This window comes from Macrotis lagotis, chromosome 7 (assembly GCF_037893015.1).
Source record: "Macrotis lagotis isolate mMagLag1 chromosome 7, bilby.v1.9.chrom.fasta, whole genome shotgun sequence".
NCBI classification, from domain to species: domain Eukaryota; kingdom Metazoa; phylum Chordata; class Mammalia; order Peramelemorphia; family Peramelidae; genus Macrotis; species Macrotis lagotis.
Window position 1 is genome coordinate 215,014,970 of NC_133664.1, and position 19,908 is coordinate 215,034,877.

Below are 19,908 nucleotides of genomic sequence, written 5' to 3' on the forward strand. Positions count from 1 at the left end.
TCAAACATAGTGATGTCATTTAGCTTTTCTTCAGTAACAAAGGACAAGAACCAACCAACCAACCACCAATCATGAAAGACTTTATATCAAGCAGAAGAGAAGTAATTCTTCTCTTAACTCTTGATAAAGATTTAAGAACTACAAAGAGGGACAATATAGTACATTGGAACTTTATTCAGAATATTTAGGTTATTCTGCTACTCTCTGGATCTGGAATAAGTCATTTTACTTTTCTGACTTTGTAAAAAGGGTTGGACTCACTACATCCAAGTCCCTTTCGGTTCTTACTCTATATGATCTATGAAAAGTGTAACTTTGGAGGAAGTACTGAGTGAGAATGTACCAGAGAATTATAATGCTTGAATTCTAAAGTTAAGAATTTTTGATTGGGCAAAGAAAAGAAGTGCTTTGCTCTCAATATTAAAAAACCATGATAAGTCAAGAAAAGGATCAAAGAAGCAGCAAGACTGTCAATCTGGAGAAGTGTTTATGAAATTATCTAGAGATTTGTTAACTGGAGAGTTCGATCAAATTTGACTACTTTAACTCTTTTGGGGTTAAATGACAACATAATCTAGGAAAAGTTTGACAATAATATTAGAGGATATATTAGATTGATTAATAACATTTTTATAATTACCTTTATAAATTTTCCCATGGGAGTAACTAGCATATTCAACATAGAGAAGGAGATATACATACATACATACATATATATATATATATATATATATATATATATATATATATATTTTAAGAAAGTTAAGATGGTTGCAGCAAAAATTAAAATTAATAAACAACAAACAACAGTAAAGGTCACTGATAACCCAAGTCTTAGGGAGAAAGGGCCCACAAAAAAAGTTATTTCTTGGTGAGTTTTGTTATGAAGGTGATCACACATAAGATGGGCAGAATAGTACAAAACTTTTGCATATTTGAGCAAGTTGGCCCTCAATAAATATTACTGATGATAATGAGGCAGTAATTAAATGACCATTAGAAGGGGCAGACTGAGAAAATAGAAGTTTTTCAGCTGATCCAAATACTTCCAAAAGGATTCTTTTGCCAAGGTCATAGGAAGCAGTTAAACTCTGGAAGCCCATATGGCATATCCCATCAGAATTTTATTATTCTGAAGGAAATATTGGGTAAGACTATAAATAATATGCAGTGTTTTTAAAACCATGTGAGTACTCTAAAATTATTATTAAATAAATGAGTGACCAAATAAAAATCTGCATATCAACTGAAGTTAAAATGCAACTGGTTTAGTAAAGAGGAAGACTCTGATTTAGGGTTAAGCTTTTATGTTTCTATGATCCTCCTGCTTCTGTTTAATAACTTCCTATTCTGTTCATATTTCTACATTTCTAATGACTTTCATATAATAGGCATTCAACTAAGTTAAATTGAACTGTCTCAGCAGAGCCTAAAGTTTTAATCATTAGCGATATCCAACACCACCATCTAGTGGTAGTTATGTCAAACTACAAACATAAGGTCCCCAGGGGGCTACAGGGGTGTTTGTTGGCAGATTCAACACATTCATTATATCAATAGTAAGCAACATAGAAATTCTGGAAATTATATTATGGTCTTACAGTTCCAATATACAAAAGTCTTTGATTTTATTTTGCTGAAATTCCCTGCAGAATATCACAACATATTTATAAGCAGCTGTTTTATATTTGATCTTGGTTACAGAACTACTATGTATCAAAAACAGGATTGAACTGTGGTCTTCTGTCTTCAGATCCAGCAAACTATACACTATCCCACACTAGTTCTTATCATAAATATCATTAAATAATTAATAATAATTATAATCAGCAAGACTAAAATAATTAAGAAGAACAGAATATAAGGAAATTAATAAGTTTGATTTAAAAATAACTCACAGTTGATTTGTCCTTGTCTCAATTAGTTTCTGAATGGAGAAATCATTAGAAAGGGAGAAAATCTTTGTGCCACATCCTCCCCAGATTATATTTTTTTCTGATGAATATATGGATTCATTTAAACACATCAGTGGAGTGTTGACATTTCCTATATTTAATGTCTTCAAAGGAGGAGCTCCTTCAAACTTGAACAAGAAAGGAAAGACAAAAACATTCTCAGAAATTACAATACATACACAATTTAAATCCCAAAACATAGCTGAAGTTGACTAAGAATGAAATCTATAAAGTTAACTTGAAGCCAATGCTAATAATTCAGAGAAAAGAATAAACTAAAACACTGTTATGAAACTAAAGATTAAGTAGTTCTTTAACAGGCTATCAACATAGCATATTTAGTTAGTGACTTATATTATATGGGTAAAATATTAAACCTTAGAACATGTATTTTCATTACATTTTATTAGGTTTTTAAGCAACTAAAATGTTACAGGTTAGTTAGCTAGAAAGCAGAAATTTCAATTCCTGGATGTGACTGTCTTTTTTCATAAAGTTTTTATAAAACTTAATGCTTAACTTATTTTCCTTCAACTATAGTAAAGTGTTCATATCCCAATGTGTAAAAATAAAGTTTGGAAATTCATATTTCATTTTCATAATTACTGAGAACTAATTTTATCTAAAGCACTAAAATTGATATTTGTTTCAATACTGATTTTTCACTTAACTCTGCCTGCCATACTTTCTTCACATATGAAATGGGGATAATAATAGCAATTCCCTCCAGCAATTGCTATGAGAATCATATGAGATAATATTTGTAAAGTATTTTGCACAGTGCCTGATGTATGAGAAGTGTTTAAAGATACAACAGAATGTAAACTTTTTCAGAGCCACAACTATCTCACAATTATATTTATATTCTCAGTCATCAGCATGGTGTCTAGTACATAGATGCTTAACAAATGCTTTCTGATCGGCAGTTGACTATGATATTGGCACTTTCTCTAATAATACAGATAATTCATTAAGACCTTCTGATTCTTCGCAATTATTTTAAAAATGTTTTGCTAATCCCCCTTTTTTTATGTTGGGATCACTTTTCATCTCTCCTCTTTTGTTGAACAAGAAATTATTCTCCCTCCTGACGATGAAAAACAGTACAAATAAATATCTGATATAGTGACTACAACTAACAATGTGTGTGTGTGCATATTTTATATAGATATAGATACATGTATAAACTTTCTTCTAGACTTCTCCAGTCATGAATAAGTATGCTTCATGTACCCTTGTTTTAGTGATCATTTCATTTACATTCTTTACCAGTATATACTGCATTTGTTCTTTGGTTCATTTTATTTTGTATGATTTAATAAATATCTTCCCACTTTTCTTTAATTTTCTTATAATCCTCAGGTTTTAGTATTTAAAACTAATGTAGCATAAAACTAGATTTTATATATACTATTTTATTTTCTCCAGTTATTCTCAATTCTTTGCTACTAAGAAAAGTAGAAAATTTTGATAGTGGACTATGAAGGAAGTCTATGACTTCCTTTGGAGTATACAACCACAGGTGTGTAAGGAAGTTTAATCACTTTTCTTATTCACAGGCAAACTAGCAAATTTGGCTGAAGCAACAAGGCACCCAGAGGAAGATGAGGAGACCATATGAGTAAACTAGATCAAATCATAATTAGACTACTACTTCTCTAAGAAACAGCTTAGGACTTCAAAATCCAAGAGCCTTGCAGAATAAAGGAGAAGGGGTTTCACAGTTGCCTTTCTCATTCCCAGTCACAACCTACTCAACAGTCATTCATAGTTACCGAAGACAAGCATAAGAAAGTTTTTACTCCCAAAGTTCATGGCAAATGTTCTTTGGATCAACGTCCAATTGAATATGGTTTTATTAATCAAACTGAGATTAAAGATGTTTGTTATATAGCTTTATCACTTCTCTGCCTTCCCTTCCAACTGAATCATTTTCCAACCAACAATAAGGTATCTCATATACATATGATATTAATAGATTTCTTAGTAATTGAAACAATTGAGGTAGTTTCTCAATATCAATATTAAGCAAGGCATAAAAAGTTATAAACATCCTCTGCCACAGAGGATGTACTTGCACAGAGGGATTGCCCTGGTACAGTGAATTCCTTAGAGAAGGAAACTTTGTCTAACCAAGTTTGGCCAGCATCTTCTTGGTAGCTTACAGGTTTATCTTTTGAATCAATTCCTTGAATGTTTTCTATATGATAAGTTCTATGGGTAATACAAAAAAAAGTATAAGATCAAAGGATCAATTAGAGTGAAATGAGAGAGAACTGAAAAGTTATCAAATGAAATTCTTTCATTTTAAAGCTGAGAAGACTGCTGTTAAAAGAGGCTTAATAACTTTCTCAATGTGCCACAGCTGAAAAGTGGCAGAGCCAGAATGAACATACCAGGCTCTGACTCCAAGACTAGCACCACTGCATTAACCTGGTTTTTGTCTTCAAAGAATTTGCAGAGGTAAGATATTTTGTATTTTCTTTTCTTTTTCTTTTTTTTTTTTTTTTGCAAAGCAGTGGGGTTAAGTGGCTTGCCCAAGGCCACACAGCTAGGTAATTATTAAGTGTTTGAGGCCACATTTGAACTCAGGTACTCCTGACTCCAGGGCCAATGCTCTATCCACTGCGCCACCTAGCTGCCCCGATATTTTGTATTTTCAAAGAATATTCATTAACCATTTACCTTAACATTTCTGTCTTCAAAAATAGCTAGTCTGCCATTTGCAGTTCCAACCAGAAGAAAATTCTTTTGTGTGCTGAAATATAAATAAAAAAAAGGAGGGGTCATTACTAAGGAAAAATTAATTCGATTCCAAAGCTAGAAGTGGAGCCCATACTTTGAAAGTTGCTCAAACCTTGATTGATACAAGTTTCTGACTTATCAATTCAAAGTAATATTAGATACTCTCCAATATGATAGGAGGGTAGAGGGATGAGATTGCTATTCTCCTTAACCCCTCTCCCAGGAAAAATAATTATAATAACTCCCTACCTTTACCTGTCCCATATGCCTTAAACATTGTTCAATCCTCTGACTTAAAAATAGCTAAAAAGTTGGAATATAAATACCTGTTAGAAAAGAAAGCTATTATCACAATAGTTGATATAACTTCACAGTACGAGAACATATGCCCAGGTGGAGTGCCAAAACAGAAAAAGGAACTGTAAAAACAAACTTTCATAAGTCACAGATCTATCATGACCATCATTCTTACATAGTGTATCAAGAAAGTAGAACAGTCATCTATTTCTAATGTGAATGTGTGCATGTGTTCATTTATATATTTGCATATTTATAATATACTTACAAAATGCTAAAATAGTATCAAACATATTTTGTTTCCCTGAAAATTGTGTGTGTGTGTGTGTGTGTGTGCGCGTGTATGTAATATAGGTAGACAGTTGAAAACTGTTTTTTTTCTCCCTATTATGTTCAAACTTGTCAAGAGATACCTTTGTTTAGAAAAAGAATTGCAGTATAAACAAGTAACAGAGTCAGTCATTCTTTGAAGCATGTGGCTCTTTTTATCATCTTCCGTCTTGATTGCCAACAGAGTGCCAGACTGTGTTCCTGCTACAATCCAGCTTTCCTTTTCAACCAGAAGATACACAAGAGCAAGGCACAATATTCTACTCTCTGTCACATCCTGCCAATGGAATACAATAAAGTTTTAAATGGAATTTTCAGTGCCAGTTTAAATAACTAAAGAAAACTTGAATATCATGTAAAACCTAACAATTCTGTCCCTATTTGAAGATGAAATAAGAAACTACAAAAATGTCTTTAGTATCTTAAAAAACAAATAGCAATTAAATAGGTTGTGAATATGAGTAATAAAAGTAGTATTACTTAATTAATTACTTAATTAATAAAAATAGTATTACTACTTTTGCAAATTTGGTCTTAAAAGTCAAATACAACATTTGTTAGAGCATAATGGCCAGAGTAATGTACTTTTTCTCCTATAGGGTTAATTATCCTGTTAACTAATACAATTTTATGTACATACAGTGCTTTTTAAACTACAGATGTAACATAGCATAGTCTAGCCAAATTAGTTTTTCATAAAAGTCGTTCTAATATATTCATTTATTTCTTGCCAAGCAATTTATCAAGCTAATGGTAGTCACCCAATGTTTTCAGGTTATTTGAAAAAATTGATATTTTAAAAATATAACTATGAAAAATTTTAGTACATTGGTAACAAGCAATCCTACCTTAGAGATATGTCTTTCAGTATTCATCTCAAGACAAGATAACTGCCCCATATCATTGTTCCCACTACCCAGCCAGATGAGTGCATTCTTGTTGTTTTGGTTTGTAGCAACCATGCATTCTGCTACAGATATTTTGGGTATTAAAATATATCTCATCAGACATAATAATTCAGCTGAGTTCAAATTTTCATATACCTGCAAGGGAAAAAATTGATTAAAAAAACCAGCTTGAATTAATTTAATTAATTTAAAACACTTTGCTTTGAGAAATCTTATGAAAGAAAAATTTGCTACAACTTATCAAGGAAAATCTAAGTCTCATAAATGCAAAATTATATGTTAACTTGAGGGAGAAGGACAGGGAATCAAAGAATAATATGGTAAATTGAATTCTGTGCTAGATTATGCAAACCAGATTGTTCAGAAAGAATTACCCAGGATGGGAGATTAAAGAAATACTTAGATTAATGCAATTTTAAAGTGATGAATAAAATAATACATGCTCAAAAAGTTCAATTTTTCTATCATGTAAAGGCAATTGGTTCAAATGAGTCAAAACCCCCAAAATCATCAATAGATATTAATGATATTTTGAACCCATTCAATCTCAATAAAATCAACAGAAATGATGAGTTTGAAAAATCATTACCAAATTATTGTGGTTAATACCTGTCAAAAGCTAGTTTAAATAACAGTTGGGTGGCATAGTGGATAGAATACTGGCTCTGAAGTCAGGAGGAGCTGAGTTGCAATCTGGCCTCAGACACTTAATAATGACCTACCCATGTGACCTTGGGCAAGTCACTTAACCCTATTCCCTTGCAAAAAACAAAAAACAAAAAATACCTGGTATAAATAGCAAAAAGAAACACCCAGTCAACATGATTGTAGAATTGCAATAAGCCTTTTTCAGACTGAAAAATGTCAAGTTTAGTAACACTTTTCCTACAAAATAAAAACCCCAACATGAGCTCAAACTGATATAATAATGGTGATCTATATATAAATTAAAAAACAAAAACCTGGGCAGATGTTGGTCTTTCCTGAGGATTTTCTTTCAGACACTTCTTAATTAAGTTTTCTACTTTAGGCCATGGAGTACAACCATATTCCTTGACTGGATCTAGAATATTCAAAATAAACCTCATTATATCAATAAGAAAAATAAGAATCACTGTTTTGATCCAATCATCAATCATTAAACACCTACTATGTGGCAGACACGAAGCTAAGTGCTAAGGATACACAAAGAAGCAAAAGATAGTGTCTACCCACAAAGAGGTTGCAATCTAATAGGGGAAGCAACATGTAAACAAAACAAGCTATATATAGGCTAACTAGGAAACAATTCTTAACTACTATATCAAATTGTCTTCAGATAAATGGAACAATCTCCCAATAGAATATGTCAACTTTTGGAACAATAAATTCCACGAGACTTAGAATAAAAGACTCAGAAAATTTTACATTAAAATTCTGGTATTTGTTGAAAAGTAATTTTATCTATATTCATAATAAACATTCAATTCAATGAATATTAAAAGACAATGAAGTACTATCCTATTTTACAAGCTGAGTATAGACAAAGATGAAAAACAATAGTTCTTTTCTTTTTTATCAACACACATTTTAAAAGCCAGTGAGCTAAATATTGAAATACAAAGAAAAAGAAATAGTCTCTGGTTGGTCATTTTTTTAGAGAAAAAAAGTATGGTTTCATGTTCCACACAAAGGCATAGACACCTCAAAATCTCACAAAGCATAAATAAGTTTAGTCAACTCTAAAAGATTATAGAGCCAATCAACAGTTGCCACTTAAAAAAAAAGTCTTATGGTTGTTGAATAAATGACTAAGTCTGAACCAGTGTATAAAAACACCAAGTCAACTTGGAAGTCTAACTCTTCCAATGGAAGAGTTCTAGTTTGGAGAACATCAGTTGGAGAATTGAACTCCAAACCGAAAGAAAAATGAGGTTTATAGGAGGAAACTGCTTGAGGAGGTTGGTGGGGGTAGGTGGCCTGGGTTATTATACTTTCTCTTCTTCCCCACCTACCACCACCAATAATCTTTTCAACAAAGATATTTGAGCAGGAGATAACTATGTATCTAGTCAGAGAATTACATAAGAATTCTATGAAGTGAGGAAAAACTTTCTGTATCAGCAGTTGTCATATGTGCTCTGTAGACATGTACTTCTCTACCATTGTACTTTTAAGTTTGAGTCTCCTCTTTCTATGGATGTTGTATGTTATTTATGGGAGACTAAACCCCAGATTCTCAAGGGAAATGTTTAGTACCAAAACTGCTCTTACTATATAGCATCTTAGAAAATGCCTTTGCTAAAAGTTAGCAAGTCTAGTGAGATTGAGCAATACACAGATATGCTTGTGAGCAGTAAAAGAACTATTAATGCCAAGGGGTTGGCACTAGAACTCAAAAGTAGAAGTCATCTTCTGGTATATACACTCAATCTTTGTGTGAGTTTTAGTTTAAGGGAGTAATCCAAAAAACATAGCTATAGACTTAAGATTGAAACAGTAAAATATAAGATAATTTGAGGTGGGGCTCTAACACCTGAGCAGCATAGAAAAGCACTTAGCATAGTGCCTGGCACATAACAGTCACTTAATTGATATTTACTGATTGACAAAGGCCTCATCTATTTAGTGGTTATGTTAAGCTTTAAAAGAAACTAGAGATTCTGGAGATGATAAGAATTGGGTATACTGGCACATGCCTATAATCCTTGCTCCTTGAGGAGGCTGAGGTGTTCTTTGGCTGCAGTAGACCTAAAGTCAAGTAAGTTTTTCTTTTTCATTTACTTTTATTTTTTCTCAATTACATGCAAAGATAGTGTCAACATTCATCCTTTTGCAATCTTTTGAATTCCTTATTTTTCTACTCCCTCACTTCCTAAGGGAGTGAACAATCAGATACAAACATGTATAATCATGTTTTGCATATTTCCATAATAGTCATGTTGTGAAAGAAGAATTAGAACTAAGGGGGAAAAATCATGAAAAAGAAAGAAAAAACATAAAAGATGTTTTAAAAAAGTAAACATAGTATATTTCTATCTCTCTATCTTTATATAAAGAGACTCCAAAGTTTTCTCTCTGGTTGTGGATGGCATTTTGAATTGTTCTTGATCACTGAACTGCTGAGAGAAGCTTAATCCATCAAAGTTGATCCTCTCACCAATGTTGCTGTTAAGATATACAATGTTCTGGTTCTACTCTTTTCACTCAGCATCAGTTCATGCAATTCTTTTCAGGAAAAAGCCAATTGAGTTTCTGCATTACATTTGGAAATAATGTGGTGAGCCCCTGGGAGCAGATGGCAAGGAAAGAATGGGAAAGAAAGAGAAAGAAGGGAAAGAGGAAGGAGGAAGAGATATAATTGCAATGAAATGAAAAATATTTCAGCTAAGGAATAGCAAGTTTTGTCTACCTTGAAGAATGAGTAAAAGAAAATAATGTTTATTAAACCTAGAAAGTAGATCCCACCTCCATAATTGTGACTGATTTTGTAGGTTCATGAACCACCAGTTACTGCTGTTATACAGAATCCACAATGTGGTTGGAATTGTTGGTAAATACAGAACATGTCATGATACTTCCCTCAGAAAAATGGTGAAAAAAAAATTGAAATTAGCTAGCATGCCAAGTGTATCTATTCCTTCTGTGGTAAAACTAAAATAAAGAGATGGCTGTGAATATCTGGCATTGTGAATCCTGTATAAAAACAGAAACTGGTGGTTCCATGGACCTATAAAAACACTTAACAGTAACAGTCAAATCTGTCATCAGAAACTTGAAGGAATTGAAAGACCAGGAAAATCTTCTCCTTATCGAATCTCTGTAATTCATAGTTCAACAATAAATGGTTTAATTTATGGAATTAAAAAAATTGAACTTAGAGAGGTAGGATAGAGTTAAGCTGTGAAGGACTTTAAAAGACAAACAGATAGCAATGGAGTGACATGGCTAGAACTATTTTAGGAATATCACTTTGGAAACTATGAAAGGAAAGAGGAGAGACTAGAGGAAAAGAAACCAATTAAAATGCAAAATTATATAGTTCAAACAAGAGGTAATGAGGAGGGGTGGCTAGGTGGCATAGTGGATAAAGCACCGGCCGAGTACCTGGGTTCAAATCCAGCCTCAGACACTTAATAATTACCTGGCTGTGTGGCCTTGGGCAAGCCACTTAACCCCATTGCCTTGCAAAAAAAAACCCTAAAAAAAAAAAGAGGTAATGAGGATTTAAAAGTAAGGAGAGGGATACTTGAGAGGTGGGAAGGTGGGGGGGGTCAGATAAGAGATATTGCAGAAATATAATGAAAAATATTAATCAACTGATTGAATGGGCTGGAGGGGGAAAGAATATGTAGCTGAAGATAACTCTTAGGTGATAGAAGGAAAAGATAATTGCATACTTTTTAGAAATATGGGAAATTAAGAAAGGGGGGAGGAAATGTTTGAGGAAAGATAATGGGATATGCCCCTCAAAAAATCCAGTAGCTATCTGGTGACCTAGACTAAGGCTAGATATGTATTAAGTAGTCATATACATAAAGATGTTATCAGCTGAACCACAGAGAGCTACTGAAGACACCACGTGAGTGTAGTGAAAGAAGAGAATCCAGGACAGTGAATGAGCTATAACCACAGTTAAGGAGCAGCACATGAATTGTGATTCAGTAAATGACACTGAGAAGAGAAGCTAGCCAAACATATACAAGAAGAGTGAAATCCCATAAATAACATAAAACTTAAGTGTTTTATGTGCCAGATAATGTGTAAAAAAGTTGGGAATATAAAGATAGTTTGTCTCTGTTCTCATGGAGGAGAAAACTGCCAGCAATGGTATAACAAGATGTATACATACATACATATATATATGTATGTATGTATACATACACACACACACACACACACACACACACACGTATGTGTGGGATAAACCAGAGTCTATCAACAGAAGAAAGGCACTGGTATTGAAGGGGGTTTTAGAAGGACTTCTAATAAAATAGAAGTTGGGTAACACTTGAAGAAGACAAGGACTCAGAGACAGAGATGTAGAGGCAGAGTTTCAGGTATGGGAGTCAGCAAGCGAAAATGTTCAGAACTGGGAGATAGTGTTTTTTCCCCTATGAACTGAAAGGAGAACAGTATCACTGGATCATAGAGAATGTGGGGGGGGGAAGGGGAGAAGAGAGGAAAGTAAGGTATAAGAATATGGAAAAGGTAACAGGAGACAAATTAGGATTTTTTTTTTTTCTGGGTTTGTTTCTTTTTCCATAGCAATGGGGGTTGAGTGACTTGCCCAAAGTCACACAGCTAAGTAAAGAGGTCTGAGATTGCATTTGAACTCAAGTACTCCTGACTCCAGGGCCAGTGCCAGAGGAGACAAAGGGGCAATTGCAGGAGATATCACAAAGTAAAATAAATTATACTTGGCAACTGATTGGCTATGGGGGGGGGGAGTAAAAGAGAATGAAGAGCAAAGGATGATAATTAGGTTGTATATCTTAGTGATAGGAAGTGAATGACAGTAAAGATAGTGATGCTCTTATCAGTAATGGGAAAGTTTGGAATGGATGAGATTTTTTTTTTGATATGGTGAGTTTAAGATGTCTCTGGGACATCTAGTTCAGCATATCCAAGAAGCAGTTAGAGACATGAGTCAGGAGTTCAAGAGAGAGGTTAGGGCTGGTCAAAAATCTCTAAGACTCACTAGAACAGAGATGATGAGATCAGAAATTCAAATAGTACAGAGTGATGAGGAAAGGGCCCAGTACAGAACTCTGCAGTACACCCATGTTTAATTGGAGTGAGGAGAGGCCTGAGGAAGGCAGACACAAAAAAAGATTACGCATATTAAATTTCAGAAGTCTACTGAACATCTGATTCCAGATGTCTGAAAAGCAATGGAGATGAGAAATTGGAGGTCAGCAGGGGAGGTTGAGGCCAAATAGGTAGAACTGAAAATAATCAACATGGAGAAAGAAATTGAATCCATAGGAATTGATGAGATCACCATATGAAGTATAGAGGGAGAAGAGAGGAGGGCCAGAGTTAGGACCCTGTAAACACCTGTGATTAGAGAACATGATCTGGATGAGGATTTAACAAAGGAGACTGACAAGAAGCAGTCATACAAATAGAAAGACAACTAGGAGAGAACAGTGTTTCAAAAATCTAGAGAAAAGAGAGTGTCATAGAGAAGCTGGCAATCAAAGGCTAAAGGAAGATCAAGAAGCATTGAGAAGTGAGAAGAGGCCATTGGATATCTTAGTTAAGAAATAACTGGTAACTTTGGAGATAACAGTTTTGGTGGAGGGTTAAGGTTAGAAGCTGGATTAAAGTCATTTCTTTCTTTGAGACAGGTGTGAAGAAAGAGATAAATGGCAGAGATATCTAAGTAATAAGAGATTTGAAAAAGAAGGGAGGAGCAGGATGGAATGGTAGGAAAAAAATCCAAGATGATGTCTGAGCAATATTTGGACAAGAGGAAAGGGATTTAAAGGTGGAGGATGCAGTTGTATAATATTGAACTGGTTAACTGCAATGTCAGTTGGGAAGGGAAGCAAGAGAAGAAAAAGTGTTGGATTAGAATAATACAGAAGGAGCAGAAGAAATATGGAGGTCATGGTGAGGATATGACAATCAGACAGAAGTATGTAATACATGTCTACCAATAAGTACAAGACCAAAGTAATTAAAATGGCTTTTTATTAAGACATCTTAATAAATGGCACACCTCTCTCAAAGTGGAAGGGGGGGTGAGGAATCTCAAAAATGTTACATATTCTATGGGGTTTGAAAGACTTTGTTCCTGCCCCTTCCAGCCAAACATTGGCTGGGGTCACAATCTAATCCATACATTGGTCCCTATACATTTTCCCTTCCCTGCTCATTATAGGAATGATCAAGAACAGCTACCTCCTGGAACAAGAAAAATGGAGAAGGTCAAAGACCTTAGGTTAATTTAGAACTAGGTGGGGCAATCAGTTTTTGATGAGATTAAGGCTAAATCAGTTATTTTAATTCAGTACCTGCCCATAGACAACAATATAGGCAGACCCCAGTCTTTGTAATGTAAACTAACAATTCACATTCTTGTGGAACCCAAACACCCCCATATTCCTCACAAGAAGGAGATAGGAAATGATAGGATGACAGATTTAGATTCAGTGCTAGAAGAGACCATAGAGAGATGAAGAAACTGAAATTCAAGTAAGTGGGGGAACTTGAGTCTTTTTACTTCAAATATATTTTCTCCATTCAAAATTTGCTGGGGAAAAAGAGTCATTTATTCATGTATTCTAGGTAAATTTGAGTAGGAAGTAATAATTTTCACCTGGAGAAATTATTTCTCTTTTTCATGGATATAACAACTAATCCTTGAAGGAAGAGAAAGATTTCAAAAGGCAGAGATAAGGAGCATCTCAAGCATAGTGCAAATCACAGACAAAGTAGTACAAAATGACCCAATAGAATTTATGCAAACCACTTAAACAATGTATGAACTGAATTCAGAAAAAAAATCAAGATCAGGTTCTATTTTGTCTTTGTTTTCATATCCTTAGAACTTCACAAATATAACATATATATTATAATATATATTAATATAATGGGCACTTAATAAAAGATTATCGAATTGAATCAATGTATCAATGAATTATAAAGGTAGAGTTCTTTAAATTAAAAATTATTAACTATTAATAAAACAGGATTTACCTGGCAATTTCCCATTTATAGCTAACTCGTCAAACTCATTTGGGAATTTCAATCCTTCAAGAATTCTACCTCCTGTTGTTAAAATGTCATAGAGTAGTAAGCCAAATGAATAAACATCAGCCTGTTGGTTGTAAATTACATTTCCTCTGGCAACTTCAGGTGCTCGAAATCCTGAAAATAAACATACCAGTGAAGAACTATATTCTATAGCATGATAACCATAGAATATAAAGCAAAAAGACTAAGAATTAAGAGGGAAGAGTTCTGATTCTAACTTGAGTTAAGTGAAAATACAGAAGTAATACCTCTGACTTGGTATAATTCTCTTTATGAGCCCTTTGTTCTATTGTACAAATCACTACTTCTCCTAGACTTTGTAGATTGTTCTATTAGAGTGTGGCCATTGTACATGCTAGTAGAGTACTATCATATCCTTCTTAGGCCTTCTTCAGATTATATGCTGAGTTTGGGTTTACAATATACTAAAACCCATTTGATTTTTTCCACATGACCAGTATGCTGTCTAGCCATGTCTTTTTACCATGCTGTACCTGTGCAACTAATCTGAACTCATTGTTAGAATTATATTTTTGGCACTATTCAGTATCAATAAATATTAATGCATTAAATCAATGCTTCTAGCCTGATGAAATCTTTTTTTTGATCTTAATTCTCCCATCTATTATGTGTGCTATTCTGACCAATTTCATGTGATATGTCATCTTGATAAGAAAGCTATCCAGCCTTCATCTAGCAAGGTGAATTAGAAACTATGATAGATTTGTAAGGAGTACCTAGGCTTGGATTATACTTCTGCATTTATCATTTGGATGCTGGGCAACAAATTTGTTAACTCTCTGGAACCAGTGCCAACTTGAATAGAGCTTTCTTTCTTTCTTTTTTTTTTGCAAGGCAAATGGGGTTAAGTGGCTTGCCCAAGGCCACACAGCTAGGTAATTATTAAGTGTCTGAGACGGGATTTGAACCCAGGTACTCCTGACTCCAAGGCCAGTGCTTTATCCACTATGCCACCTAGCCGCCCCTAAATAGAGCTTTCTAATGGAGTGATACTAACTTCTGTTCAGTTTGAAATCATAAAATAGAAGATTAAAAATTAGAAAGTAGAACTAAGAGGTTTTATAATTTAACCCCTTCTTTTTACAGATGAAAAATTACTCATTTTCTAGAATGGGGTTGAGAACCTTTTTACTGTCAAGTCATTTGGTTATTTATAACATCATTCATGGACCATAAAAACATTATCAACATAAAGTTATATATTTAATCAAACATTTAATTAATTCACCCCTAAAAAACTCCTAAATTTACTGAATTTTAGTTGAACCTATGGTTGCCATGGCAGCACCAGACAAAATAATTTCACAGACCTTATTTGTCCCGCAGGTTGGATATTCCTCATCCCTGCTCTAGAACATTCCAACTGAGAACATGTTTTATCCTTTCAAATAGGCAGTATGGTATTGTAAGGAGACAGTGGGCATCACAAAGAGTTTAAATGCTATTTCTGATAGAGGATTGTGTATACATGGGAAAAACATTGAACCTCTCAATGGCCCTAGCAGTCTCTAAGACTGCTAGAACAGCTGTTATTTGGTATTCATTACTGGAAATTTCTTATACAAATGAAATCACAATCCTCTCCTTCCCTCCAAAAAATAGTAGGCAGATAGAACCTCTCTTTTATGACAAACCTGCTGTTCCTTCAGATGTCTTTATCCCCATTCTACAGCAGTACTGAGCAATTCCATAGTCTGCAATCTTGGCAATGATTGCAGAATTGGGATATAGCGTAAAAAGCAGTACATTATGAGGCTTCAGATCCCGGTAAATAATCATTGATGCATGGAGATATCTGTTGGATAAAGTAGAAGTGATAGATTTTGAAAAACATTTTTAGGTTACAGTAAAATAATTTGGTTGTAATTCCCAAATTAAAATGAACATACTCATAAATATTTAGTGAATTGGTTATTTTATATCACAGTTAATTTTCGAAGTTAAAAGAAGAATTAGAATCAGTAATGCTAATTACTTGTAATTACTAATGCTAGTAATATAATAATTATTACAGTGATAAATTAAGACTTCTATTCTTAATTAAGTCTTCTAGTCTAAGTCTATGAGACATTAAAATTCCCAATTAAATGTTAAATTTACAGTTAAATCCAATAGAAATTTTTTGTTGCATACTATAATAATTTAACAAATTTAAATAATTATCATATGCTCAGCTAAAACATGGAATGGCAGTCAACATCCAAAAATGTTTTGACAAACAAGAAGACATTTATTCTAATAAAACAAATTCAAGTCTTTTTCCCAAGTGAAAAAAACAGCTTCAAAATATGATACTGAAGAAGCAAAGAAGACAGTAATTTGGGGGTTTAGTGAGTCAACAATATGACATGGAAGTCCTCCTGACAAAAAAAGGTAATGAGTTGTAAGGCTGGTTGGTTGGTTCTTGACCTTTGCTATTGAAGAAGACCAAAATAATATCACTGTGTTTGAGACAAATTATAGTATGTCTGTCTGTGACTGATCAGACAAGCTTGGAATGTTCTACTACAGGTCAGGCACAAATAGTCCATGTGAACACCTGGGGTGTTTATTCTAAACTTATGATGTCATATTTCCTTTGAGCTGCTTTAATTTTGCCTTTCCTCATAGAGTATAGCACCCTCACTGATGTGATGTTAGAATGCTAGGCAGTTTAGCTCAAGAAAGGACCTCAGTGTCTGTTATCTCCTCCTGCCAGGTGATCTTTAGACTCTTCCTAAGACAATTTAAATAGAAGTGACTCAGTTTCCTGACATGGTACTGGTAGATTGACTAGGTTTCACTGGCATACAGCAATGAGGTCAGCACAACAGCTCTGTAGACCTTTTGTTTGATAGTTAGCATAATACCTCCTCTCTCTCTCTCTCTTTCTTTCAGAGCTTTCCAAATACTGAGCTAGCTCTGACAAAGCATGGGTCAACCTCATTGTCAAAGTGTCCCTCCCTGGAAAGGACACTGCCAAGGTAAGTGAACTTGTCCACAGTACTCAAAACTTCTCCGTTTGCTATAATCAATGGTTCCATGTATATGTTGTGCTGGCTTATAGAACACCTGTGTTTTCTTGGTATTAATTGTTAGACCAAAATTAACACAGAGAATTGATCCATACTTTGCTGCATCTCAGCTTCAGAGGTTGCATTGAGTGCACACTCATCTTCAAAGAGAAGCTCATGCACCAATACTTCCTCCACTGTGATCTTGCCTTTTCAAGTTGAAGAATTTACCTTCAGTGCAGTAGCTGACCTTGATGCCATATTCATCCTCAGAGAAAGTGTTTGATAACATGGTCAAAAACTTCATGCCAAAAAACAAAGGAGCATCCTTGTTTCATTCCATTGGTGACCAGGAAATCCTGAGAGCATCATCCAGTATTCAGAATCTGGGCAAGCACATCACTATGGAATTGATGTATGATGCCTGATTAACTTTTCCAGGCAAGTCAATTTTGACATAATTTTCCATAAACCCTCACAACCGATGGTATCAAAACCTTTAGATATACAAACATAGTTGAGATACACCATAGATCTTTGGCACATAAATAGTCTTCAGGGCAAGCATAAAAGAACTTTGGTTTGTTACTCACTGCATAAAACTAAATTTCAGCTGCTTTCTTACTGAGCCAAGAGTCCTGCATTTCTCTAAACTTTGCTTCTACTTTACTTTGATGGAATTAAATGCTACCTTTTTAGAAATGGATCTTGCTGAGAAACCCTGTGGAGCTCTCATTTTTCATTTAGCAGCTTCTGTATTTCCCTATTATTTTCAAGACACCAGTTTGCAAGTGTTCTGACCCAGATGAGCAACTGCAGTATTGGGTACCACATCTCTGAAAGCTGCCCACTCTTTTCTGCTCTACTCTTGCTAACTGTCTGTTAGCTCAGTTTTCCTTCTAAGTTAGCAACAAACTGTTCCCATTCAGAGAGACACTCTTATATCTTAAATTAATTCTAGTAGTCATTTTGCCTTGGGGCTGCTGCTTTGGATGCGAATATTTAGCTTGGAGAGGATGAGTCTGTGATCAGTCCAACACTCTGCACTACACATTGCTTTTGTAACTCTCACACCTTGTCTATTTCTTCTCCTTACAGTTACATAGTCTATTAGATAGAGATGTTTGTTAAGAGGGTGCATGCAGGAAGTTTAACTGCATTTAGGTAAACAGAAGACAGTGTTTGTGATGAGGTCATGAGATGCACAGATCTTCAGTAGTAGGTGTCCACTGTTGCTGTTTCCAACTCCATTCCTCCCAAGAACTCCCTGCCATGTCTGGTTCTGAGCCTTCTCCAGTATTGAAGTCATCCAGAATTATAAGCTTTTTGGTACATGGATGATAAGAGTCTCCAGATGTCCATAAAATTTTTCTTTGACTTCTTCAGGGTTCATCATGGTGGGAGATTTAGGCACTGATGATGGTGGTGTGGTGTTTTTCATTAAGTAACAATCTCACTGTCACAGGTCTGTCATTCAGTACATTTGCTAGGCATTCAAGCTTGTTGACTAGATTAGTTTTGATTGCAAAACCTACTCCTATACTGTGCCACTTCAGAAAAATGTCTCTACCATTTGATTTCAGTAAGCTGGGCTTCATTTCACAGTCTTGCTTCCCTCAGGGCTGCTATTTGGATATGATACATATTGAGTTCTCTCACAATAAAAGCTGTTCTTCTTTCAGGTCTTGTGTTGCTTATGAGTGTGCATATATTCCATGCATTGGTGATGTTTGGAATCTTCTTTGAAGAAGCTTTTTTTTTAGATTTTTTGGTGTCTTGACCACACTGTCTTGACCCCACCTACAGTAATCAGGCCAGGATTAGGTAAACAGACAATTTTTAGGGTAACTTTTAACTCTTTCCTTGCATCAGGAGTTGAGCAATGTGATCCTTAAAAGAGCTGCTCAGTCACCCAGGGGCTGCCTAATCTTACTGTGACTTTCTTGTAAGGTACAGATTAAAGGAATAAGGAGGTGATAATCAATCAAACAAAAATCATCTATTAAGATCTTATTTACTATGTGCCAATAACTATGCTATAAACAATAGCAGTTAGCATTTATATAGTAACTAGGTAATAACTAAATGCTTTGCAAATATTATCATTATCATTTGATTCTCATAATAACCTGGAAAGTATTCCTATCTTCCAGATGAATAAACTGAGTAAAACAGGGGCTAAGCAATTTGCCCAAGGACATGCAGCTGTCTCTAAAACTAAATAATCCCTTCCCTCAAAGAACTTATATTTCATTGAGGGAAACAACATATTCATATGTAAGTATATAAAGAATATACAGAAAATAAATATAAGGTAATTCTGAAAGTAAGAACATTAGGAGTTTGGGAGAATCAGGAAAGCATTTCATTTAGAAGGTGGTATTTGATCCAAATACAAAGTCACAGAGAAGAGAGATGGAATGGAACGTATGAGGAATAGCAAGAATGCAAAAAAGTTAGGTTGTAAGATATGGGAAGGGGAATATATGCACTTGTCCTTGAAAGGAAGGTTGGGCAAGGTCATGAAAGGATTTAAATGCCAAACAGTGAAGTTTATATTTTATTTAGAGGCAGTTGGGAATCATAGATGTTTACTGAGTGGGGAAAAAGTTGGCATGCTTCAAACTATAATTTGGGAAAAGCACTTTGCCAGTTATGTAAAGGATAGATTGGAGTAAGGAAAAATGAATCTGTGGATCAATTAGGAGGTTATTGCAAGAGTGAAGCTGAGATGCAATGAAGACCTGAATTAAAGATGTAAGATTAGAGAGAAAGGATCAGATATGTGAAATGCTGTGATGGCAAGATTTCATAAATTGGGGTAATAAGAATTAAAAGTCAAGGATGATTTTGGATGACTAGAAAGTGGAACTCTTGATAATAAGAAGGAAACGTAGAAGAAGTGTGAGTGAGGAG

General features: G+C 34.5%; 1 protein-coding gene across 5 annotated transcripts in view; it reads right to left on the reverse strand.

Annotated features, from left to right (window-relative positions):
- LRRK2 (leucine rich repeat kinase 2) overlaps nucleotides 1-19,908 on the reverse strand; it is a 262,718-nt gene that overhangs the window by 14,138 nt on the left and 228,672 nt on the right. For 4 of the 5 annotated variants that reach the window (XM_074194833.1, XM_074194832.1, XM_074194830.1 and 1 more), the window contains 8 exons: nucleotides 15,634-15,794; nucleotides 13,922-14,092; nucleotides 7,198-7,298; nucleotides 6,176-6,370; nucleotides 5,411-5,604; nucleotides 5,027-5,119; nucleotides 4,641-4,713; nucleotides 1,899-2,083 (listed from right to left, as the gene is read on the reverse strand). In XM_074194833.1, coding sequence (XP_074050934.1) covers nucleotides 1,899-2,083; nucleotides 4,641-4,713; nucleotides 5,027-5,119; nucleotides 5,411-5,604; nucleotides 6,176-6,370; nucleotides 7,198-7,298; nucleotides 13,922-14,092; nucleotides 15,634-15,794 — 1,173 coding nt within the window. The remainder of the gene's footprint in view (nucleotides 1-1,898; nucleotides 2,084-4,640; nucleotides 4,714-5,026; nucleotides 5,120-5,410; nucleotides 5,605-6,175; nucleotides 6,371-7,197; nucleotides 7,299-13,921; nucleotides 14,093-15,633; nucleotides 15,795-19,908) is intronic. The other variant, XM_074194831.1, reaches the window with a different exon arrangement.